A 10199-nucleotide genomic window follows, 5' to 3' on the forward strand; every position below is an offset into this window, starting at 1 on the left:
GCATAAATTCTCTTAGAGATCACATTAAGTGAATAGAGCTATCGTGACAAATCATTTTAATACGTAAGCCCAGTAAAATTAAATGCTTAAAGAGTTTAATTACTTATATCTACCGTTCTGTTAATCTATATGTTGTCATATGCAACATGCATGGCTCTTGCCTCTTAGTGTGCATCGAAGATAGAAGACATGCACTTTAATCAATAAAACTAATGGAGGAAAATAAAGTCATAAAACTATTACATTTTAAGAAGGATTGTGCCGATTACATTTTATAAAATTAATTAATTTACTTAGATTTGTTTCTTTTGCATTAAATAAGACCGGCATGAATTTAATTAAATCAATGCCATGGCTAAATAAAAATATATTATGAGTTATGACGAGTAATTACAAATGTAAATAATTGGTGCGAATGTAATAACTCATAAACCTTACTAATTTTTTCCATATTTAAATGCACTTTTGATCTCTGGTTCATAAACTCAAGTTCTAATTTTTACATTTCAAAAAAAAAAATTCTAATTTGTAAAAATTAAATTAGATGCATCTGACGTTTTTGACACTTGGATGTCGCTGACAAATTAAATAAATAACAAAAAATATTAAAAACTATGATTAAAGTTGGATTTTGGTGAAGAAGGAGGATGAAAATGCGGACGTTAATAAAAGAAGGGTTAGTGTTAAAAAATTAGGATTGAAGTTAAATATAGTATCTTCAAAAAAAAAAGTTAAATATAGTCATTATTTTTTAAAAAAATATTAATGCTAAGTGGCAATTATTATTAGAAATTAGCTAATGACAAAAATAAAATGACACATCAACTATTTCCGTTAAAATTGGATGACGAATTGGCCTAGTTTTATAAATTATAACTTTTTTTAAATGTTCATAAATGATAACTTAATGGATCAAAATCGTTCATTTTAAACTTAAGAGAGTCAAATCACTAAACGTCATATATCAAAGATGAAAAAGTGCAATTAATTAAAAAAAAGCGCATATTTATTTTTGTCAGAAGAATTCGATGTTTTTTTTTATGGAAGATGCTCTAAATTGTAAAATTTAAAATCCTATCGGACATTTCCTTTCTTTCCTTAGTGCTTAATTAAGTGCCCTTGTCTTGTTGTCAAACTTTGTCTATATAATTCTACGTGGACGGTGGGGAGTAAATTAAATTGCTCTAAAACATATAAATGGACAATTGGTCACATCACGCTCTAAATACATACATGATGGACCATTGTATCAATAATAATTTAGGAAAAAAAACAAAATGTGTAGGTCCAAGTTCAACAGAGGAGGATAATTAAAGACGATGTAAATTGGTAAAAAACAAAACAAACGAGAGTGATGTGATTGTCTTGATACCTCAAACATCATTTAAGATTCCCATCTTCAACGTTAAGCTGTGCGGTTGATTGAAGAGGTAGCTTCAATTCACTAATAAAATTATCTCATCCAATAGTTACTTGAGTAAAATTGAATCGACACAACAAAAGTTGTCTAAGTGTGTGGCCACTGTCTCGGCTGAAAAGTAATTTACAATGGCTTAGTGCTTCAACTATACAATTTGAATCTTATTATCGGACTACATAAACATCATTCAATTTTCACATTGAATATTTTTATAGTTTTTCTCTTCAGCCTAGAAGATAAATGAGTATCAAAATATACATTTTGTATATATTCTCCATTGAAACATTATTGATGGTGTATTTGGTTCAAACGGAGGGAATCAGAGGAGAGGAATTTCAACGGAGGTCAGGAAGAAGAAGAGATATTTAATTTAATTCTTAGTCACTTGTGTCGACTTGAGGTCCACATCGGAAAATATAAACAGCGTGAGAGGTTTTATAAACAGTAAAGTGGACTCATGAATTAACTTGGACTGTGAGATGATGTGAGTGGGCCCACGCTTTTTGCTGGGCTCAGGAAAGTCCCCGGGCCATTACTACAGAGATGTGGGCCTGGAAACAGGTAAACCTTCGTGTGAGTGTGCTAGGCTGAGACATGCGTGGAGCCCGTGCAAATGTTCACCGAGGTAATTGGCCGATAACACAGTTATTCACATGGTCTTCGTGACTAACAGAACGGGGCTTACCTCTCGTAGTCCACCTTTTTTTTTTACTTTTTTCATATCATTAATTTTAATTTCAGTGAACAAATTTTATTACGTAATTGATTAAATTAGTATTTTATTTGAAATAATTTTCAAGAATGGTTGATGAGTTCACATGACACGTAAAGTCTTAGGGAAAAAATATTTTTCGCACTTCCAACGAATGTGAAAAGTAAGCACAATCGCTTAAGTGATGTTTGCGAATTGCTCTAGGTGCGGTGCATAGTCGGGGATATGAATAATGTGTTTCATGGTTGTCTGAATTCACGCCGTTTATGGCTATATTTTAGTTCTTTCATGCATTCTTTTGATGCAAATGGTTTTTTGAAGGTTCGTGAAGCTCTTGAATTAGAAACAAATTTTTATTCTATTGCCTATTTTTTTGGTGGATATGGCGTTGGAATCAAGCTACTTTTACGTAAGCAGTGGGAAATCAATTATGTTCTGTGGCAGATTATGTTGGATGTAGTATCCAGAATAAGGTGTGTCTTAGTTGCGACCTAGTCCTAGATCCGCGATCTCAGCTCTAATGTGGCATTGGATGCTAGGCCGCGTCTTGCGGTGGATGGTAGTTGGGATCCGCATATGAGAATGATGGGTTGTGGTGCGACTCTTCTTGATGCATCAAGACATTGAATTTATGGGATGTCTATGAGTCTTGAGCATGAGCACACATTCTTAGCTGACCTTCTAACAGTGGAGAATAATTTAAAGCATGCCTAAGATCTTGGGTTCAAGGATATTTCATGCGTTTCAGACTGCATCACTACAATTCAGATCCTCCGAAGCTAGGATGATGTTCACAAATTTTGGGCTTGAGATTATGTTCAATGGATACAAGCCACGTCAAATTAAGACTGGAATGTCACTCTTAGGCATATTCTTAGAGATAAAAACAATGCAACTAATCCGTAGGCCCGTCAAGCTCCTCAACAGAGTTCGCCCAACGTACTCAGCGTATCTGAAAGTTACCGCCGCCTAACGGTGTTGTTTCGTTATCATGATAGTTTCTTCATGGTTATTTTTCAGCCACTTTTTTTACTATGACCCTAAGTAACATATGAATTATTGAATCTTCTTTCTCTAAACCTTAGCATCTCTAATTAAAATTCCACTTTTATAGACTCTTATTTGGGAAATATTGTAAACCAAACTAGCACTTAAACTAGTAAGGAGAGTGTGCAATTATTTGTGTCCTCCCAAAATTGAAGTGTAGAGCAAAGTTGCAGAACTTGAAACAAAGAAGAAGAAGTAGTAGAAGAAAATGTCACAGTCATTCTGTGTGTCTTCCTCCGCTGCAACTGCACGACCCACTTTCTCTCTCCTCAAGTGCCACCACCCTTCACCACCACGTGTCACTCTGCTCTCTCTTTCTCGCTCACCACCGTCGCCGTCGTCACTCTCCTTCTCCTCCTCCACCTTCAACCCCCTCAAGCTCAGGTAACCATTGTCCCTCCCCTCGCATTTCTCCCTCATTCGTTTCGATCTCTTCTTGACTCTGGTTTTCATCTCAGGTCTCCGATCGGCCATGGCGGAATCGGAAGCATGGTGAAGCCGAGGACCAGCAACAACAGAAGCTCAGGATTCCGTGTGCTTTGTTATGCTCGACCTTTCGCTCCTCCTAATCTGCAATGGATCGCCGCCGTTTCTTCTCTGTCAGTTCAACTCTCATCTTTACCATTTGATCTGCTTAGTTACTCTGCTTCTGTATTGTATCCACAAGTTTCAATCACGTGATTTATAGCTTTTTTTTTATTTGAAAGTTTCAATCTTTGCAGATCACACACTTCTATTGTAAGATACCACTTTGAAAATTTTAATTAAGATATGTTGAAAAATAAATAACAACATTAAATTCCTATGAAAGTTTTTTTTTTTTTTTGATTGGGTGTGTTTGATAGAGATGTGTTCATGTAAGAATTGATTGTGAAAATGAAATATTATCTGCATAAAATATCCCAACTTTTTTATTTATAGGTTTCTGATCTGTTCAACACTTTGATGTTGAAACCTGTGTATTTCCTCTTTTCTATTTCAGTTTGAGTTCTTAATCATGGAAAATGTATTTTTTTTTTATCTCTAATTAATTTTCCAAATTTCACTATACTAGGCATGAGTACTTTTTTTTTCCCCCTCCTTTTAATATCACAAGAGAAATGTCTGTTTGCAAATCAGTTTTTTAACCTCTACTGTGTCTGTTACATAATGCAATATCTTAGATGTGGCTGATGGATATTCATAATCTTGTAGGGTTTTGATACTGGCAAAGGGAACCACCGTGCCGAAATCATTCATTGTTCCATTATTTGCTTTGCAAGCGCCTGCCGGTTTCATTGCCTGGATAAAGTATGTCGTTAATTCTTTGTTTTATTTTCTTGTTCAGTTTATATAGTGAATTGTTTAGAAGTAGTTTGTCCTCTGTTTGTTCAACAAATTCTGTAGGGTATTATTCTATCTGTACACCTAGAGTTGTTTTTTTCACTGGTGTTCTTTTTACCCTTTTTCTGATCATAACATTTTACACCATACAGAGGTAGTTATGGGATGTGGGCAGCATTCTTGGCACTTCTGGTTCGTCTCTTCTTTTATATTCCTGGTATGCTCTCTTATCCGTTGTGCTCATTTACACGTAAAATTTCTGAAATACTGAAGGAGTAACAATGGACACCTTAGACCTCAAGAAGACCACGCATATAACCCTCGTTGAAATTGTGTAATCAACACATACCTCTAGGCAGGTTCTGTATCTGAGTATAAACTACAAAACAACCTAAACAGCAAAAAAGTATGTTTTCCTCTAGCTACATACATTGATGGAATGATGTCATAATGCCCCATTGGAAATCATGTTTAAAGACAAACCATAATGTAAATGATTCTTAATGGTTTGACCTATAGTTTGTTAAGGCCTTTCTCTACCTTTAACATTTGAACTACTCTCTGTCTTTCTCCGCGCATACCCCAATCATCCAAGTTAAGATTCTTCCTTAACGCAATAGATGCTGCCCCGACTTTCTTTCTAATGCATTCATTTCTAATCCTATCTTGTTTTGTGTCTACTCATTTATCTTAACATTTTCATCTCTGATTGAGCGTATTTTTTTGTTAGCTCTTTATCGCCCTACATTTAATCAATCTCATACATCACGTCTTATAATTGTGTCCTATAAATGTGCGGTACTTTTTTTTTAAACTGGGATGGTACTTTTCTATCACAAATAACAGCTCAATGCCTCAAATACTCCTATATTCCATTCATCCTGCTTGAATTTTATAATTTACATATCCTTCTATGTGCTTGTCATTTTGTATGATGGATCCAAGAAACTTAAATTGTGTTACAGTAAAAACTACAAAACATAAGAATGAAAACCTTGATTGTGGAGTCTAATGATAAAAAGAAATGCTATATATTGTTCTTCATACTTTTTGAGTATGAATTAAAAACTGAAATTTTCTGCTGGATTTTCATTTCCAGGTGAACTTGAGTTGCCATTTCTAGCACTACTCTTGGTGATTGTGGCTCCTTATGAGGCTATGAAATTCAGGTTAGCAAATGCATCTTGTTGAGGCAATCAATTCTACCTTCTTTTTTCTATTTTTTTTTTCAAGAAAAAAGCTTTAACATCATTCTCTTTGTCAGGGACACAAAAGAAGGTGCTTTTATTTCATTATTGATCGCAGTGTATTTGGCTTACCAGCATTTCTCAAGAACAAGCTTGCAGAAATCGTTTGATCAAGGTTCAGTTGTAGCTACCTTAGCTGTCATTTGTATCACTCTTGTATCGTTAATGCTTGTGCTCTGAGCTGGCGTTGGAATGATGTAAACTAAAAATATGATGTAAATAAGAATAGTAGATGATATATTATGAGTAAAAAAGGTTATGTAATATGTTAGGCACTCAATCTTGCACTTATTAATTTAAATAATGAAGTTACATTTGGTGTTCCTTATATAAACTTGTATTTAGAACATGATATTCTGCATATATTTTAGTGAATGTCGCAAGTTTTTGGTCTTGGATTTCTGTCATAAAGAACATCCCTTTGGAAACATGTTGTCGTTGCTGCCGTTGTGTAGATTGCGAGGAACAATGGAAAATACATAAAAATGCTGTTCTTACATTTTTGTTTTATTTAGATATGGTCCATCTAATATGCACTTGTGCAGTATATCATCTCCCATTACTTTTTTTGTGTGTGGATTGGTGTATGGTAGGTTAATCAATTTAACCCTATCTTTGTTTAACTTGTTTCTCTGTTGCTTGCATCTAGTGTAATTTAGTTTTTGGGCATTTCAATCAAAATTGTCTAACAAATCACCAAGGCATGTGTATGTTGAATGACCGTGTAACCTGTTGTGAATAAGGTAGATTTGTCCAACGCAACTAATAAAATAACTTGTGAATAATAAGTAATAACCTTTTCAGACCAAAATGATCATTTTAAAAATGATTTAATGTAATATAGTCTGTTCACTAGATAAAATGGCATGCTAGCAGATACTAATTACAGGGATTCTCTATGGAAGAGAAGCTACTACTGCAGAAAAACTGTCTACAAGAACCTATAAATCCCTTTAGCTCTATCACTTTTTTGTTGTTTTTAATCAACTAACAGCCACACATAGATGATAGGTAGAAGTAAGTTTAATTGCAAGACTTGTTTGACTCTGACTCCTTGAAAATTTGCAAAAACCCCTGGAAAACTGAGTGAATTCCAGCTTATCACTTAAAAGAATTACTGGAGCTTGTTTCTCTTCTAGAAGTAATTTGCTAGTTGAAGTGCACCCAAGAGACCACTTGCAAACAACATCAGCAAGGAATTAAAAGCAGATGAAGCTGTGTTGGGGCTTTCTGTTGGTTCTGAACCATACATCGTCGTATCTGGCGGAGTTGGCACTGTTGGAGTTATAGTTACTGGACTTGGAGGGCTGACATATACTGGTGGACTCTGGCTGCATTGATAATATAATATATTAGGATGTATATACATTCATTGTAGGATGAAAGGAGATATGCATGGTGCAAATTTCTCACCTTGTTGTCTTGGGTGATGATGCATCATAGCTGCAGCTCCCACTACCTACAATGAGTTTAGATGTTATTTTTTATGACAAACATGAAAAATTACTGTTGTCCATTCTTTAGACAGAACGATTCTTTATACTGCGGCCATAGCCAAGAAATTGATCACAAGGAGGTCGTCAAGCTTTTTTGTTTTGATGAAATTCTTACTTGGATCAGTGCTTGCAAGGCTTGCTGTTCCTCCAAAATCACAGCTGGTAGGTACTGGATTCTTTTGGTAATACTCATTGAATGCATACGAAGCATGGTTACGAACAGTGTTTGGTTCGTAACAGCTTGCTCCTGGCTGAATTGCTGAGCAGTCTGCACCTCCATACCCACAAGCATAGTCAAGAGCAGTCTGTAGAGCAGTGTCTGAAGCATCTGGCCTAGCAACACACCATTGACCCCCAGTTGTTCCTGGAGTGGTCTGGGTTGGTGTTGTGGTAGTAGGGGTTGGTGTTGTGGTAGTAGGGGTAGGTGTAGTGGGAGTTATGTTTGGGGTTGTGGGAGTTTGCCCTGTTGTGTCAGGTGGTTGAGGTGTTGTAGGGTTTAGATATGGATTTCCTGTGCCTGGAGTTGTAGGGTTTAGATATGGATTTCCTGTGCCTGGAGTTATAGGGTTGACAATAGGAACATCATCTAATTGACTACCCAAGTCATTTCTCAATGCTTTGACTGTACCTAGACCTGGAAAAGAAAAGGCCAGATATAATTTTACACCACAGATCCACTCACACCTGATACGGGTAAGAATAGGAGAGAAATGAGAGATATGATAAGTGGTTATGTGTTAGGAAAAGAAGACAGAGATAAGAAGAGAAAGTGAGTGAAAATTGGATCAAAGAAAAAGCGTGTGTGAATATATTCAAACCATGCTAAATTGACCTAGAGTCAACCCAAAATATTTATGTAATTGCTGCTTAGCTAACAAAGCATGAATGATTGATGCAGTTCCTGGACTCATTCCAATAACTTTGTGATGCACGTAAGCTACACCAACTTTCTGAATTGACTCTCTACCAATGCAAGTTGCACCTAATCTAGTTCATTAGAGTTGAATCCAAAAGTGTGCTTGATCTTAGAATTGGAAATTATCATCATGAAAGATATAATAAGCTTTTCATAAACCAAAGAAATTTATGACTCTACAGCTCTAGATGGCTTCAATTGCATGTTTTCTCAATCAGAAGTTTATTTAATTTGATTTTTTTTTTCAATGCATGGTAAAGAATAACTAAATACTACATTGCTACTCCTTATTGATGGTACCTGATCCAAAGAAAAGAGATAAGCAGAACAATGCAAGGTGCCAATGTCTATGATCCATATCTGCAGGTTAACTAGTGAGCTTGGATTGCAGATGTTTCCTTCTTGATTTGGAGATATATTCCCAAGCTAAGATTTATGAAACAAGGGCCTGCTCCTTATGTGTTCCTGTGAAGAAGAATTTTCTTCTTTTTTATATTTTATATATAATAACAAAATCTTGAAGAATCATAGCTTTCTTGGATCAGAGACAGAAGAAAGAATATAGGCAAACTTGAGAAAAGAGGCATTGGATAGTTGAAATTAGCAAGCAAACAGAGGGGAAAAGGTTGCATGGCAAAGATAAAAGGCAAAAGGGTGAGTGAGTGCAATGTATATATAATCTAGATGACGGTGATATGATAGATATCCCCTGTAACGTTCTCTCTCTTTTGTGCTACTCTTTCCTTTCCTACTGTATTATGGGACTGAACAAAAAGGTAAAGCCTGTGTGCACTGTGGTTTTGTTTTGTTGCCTTTCAGGGTTTGTAATGAAGAATATTGTCTCCCCCTTCTATTTTTATACCCTGCTTCTCAACATAAGCCAGGTTCTGTTTCTGAATTAATAAATAGTTCATGTAGAATGCTTTCAAAGAGAGATTCCTTCTTTAAGAAACTCAAGTTATGCCTTGTCCAACAAGAACATGGTTAATCATGTCATGCTTAAGCTACCTTATCTCAATGTTCTAAGTTGAACTTTGCAGAACTTGATTAACATACATTTTTTCTTCAATAAACTATTGAGAAAAAGTACGACTAGGAGTGAATAAATAAGATATTCTAAAAAATTATTCAAAATACAATAAGAAACTGAAAGATTCTTAATAGGCTTAATTGCATTTTTGGTTCCTGATGTTTGACCTTTGTGCAATTTTGATCCCCTTTGTTTTAATTGAGCGATTTTAATCCCCTTTGTTCCAATTTGTGACAATTGGGGTTTTCCGTCAAATCTCAGTTAAATCCTTGACGCCGTTAGCTTACACAGCCATATTACGTGGATTTTACTATTTTAAATAATAAAAATATTTTCAGTAATTAAAAAAAAACTAAATGATTCATCATCTTCATCAATTCAGATCATTAGATTTGGCACCCCAATCATTAGAAATGTCACCCCACTTACGGAAACCGAAATATTTCGGAAATAAGGTTTCCGAAGCAGTTTTTTACTCAAAAGTGTGGTTTTTTACTCAAAAGTGTGGTGTTAGATGTATTTTGAACAAAAAATCACGAATTAATTTCGGAATCTAAGATTCCGAAATAATTCGGAACTTGAAAATCCGAAAATTGGAGGTGTGAAATCTAATAGTTGGGGTGGCAAATCTAGCTCTCATCAATTCATCATCATCTCTAAACATCATCATCTCCCAACATCATCATCTACATCATCAATCCATGTCAAACCCTACAAACCCAGATCTGGAACCTTGAACAAACCCAGTTCCAACACATGTTTTAAGTGTTATTTTCCGTCAAATCTCAGTGTGTGCATGGTTGATGACAGATTCAAAGTAGCCATTTCAATTTCATCATCATCATCAAATCGCCACCTTCTCTCCGGCCCCCTTCCTCCCCGCCTCACGTGCCGCCCTCGGCCTCCCTTCATCATCCCTGACCAACAACAACCACAAGGTAACCTAATCATATTGTACATACTTTCTTCCTCTTCACCTTTTCCATTTCCACAACTCACCCAAACCCA

The 10199-nt window shown here is 35.5% G+C and overlaps 2 protein-coding genes across 2 annotated transcripts; one reads left to right on the forward strand and one right to left on the reverse strand.

Annotated features, from left to right (window-relative positions):
- The first annotated feature begins 3257 nt into the window (after positions 1 to 3257).
- LOC130714359 (cold-regulated 413 inner membrane protein 1, chloroplastic-like) lies at positions 3258 to 6083 on the forward strand. The gene is made up of 6 exons (XM_057564257.1): positions 3258 to 3563; positions 3638 to 3778; positions 4374 to 4469; positions 4655 to 4719; positions 5602 to 5671; positions 5767 to 6083. The coding sequence occupies exons 1-6, from the start codon at positions 3388 to 3390 to the stop codon at positions 5927 to 5929; spliced, it is 711 nt and encodes a 236-aa protein (XP_057420240.1). The 5' UTR covers positions 3258 to 3387; the 3' UTR covers positions 5930 to 6083.
- A 483-nt stretch (positions 6084 to 6566) lies between these two features.
- LOC130716035 (PLASMODESMATA CALLOSE-BINDING PROTEIN 2-like) lies at positions 6567 to 8647 on the reverse strand. The gene is made up of 4 exons (XM_057566208.1): positions 8462 to 8647; positions 7361 to 7879; positions 7163 to 7208; positions 6567 to 7080 (listed from the first exon to the last, which is right to left on the reverse strand). The coding sequence occupies exons 1-4, from the start codon at positions 8517 to 8519 to the stop codon at positions 6885 to 6887; spliced, it is 819 nt and encodes a 272-aa protein (XP_057422191.1). The 5' UTR covers positions 8520 to 8647; the 3' UTR covers positions 6567 to 6884.
- Between the last annotated feature and the right edge of the window lie 1552 nt (positions 8648 to 10199).

The sequence above is a fragment of the Lotus japonicus genome, chromosome 4 (assembly GCF_012489685.1).
Source record: "Lotus japonicus ecotype B-129 chromosome 4, LjGifu_v1.2".
In the NCBI taxonomy this organism is placed as follows: Eukaryota; Viridiplantae; Streptophyta; class Magnoliopsida; order Fabales; family Fabaceae; genus Lotus; species Lotus japonicus.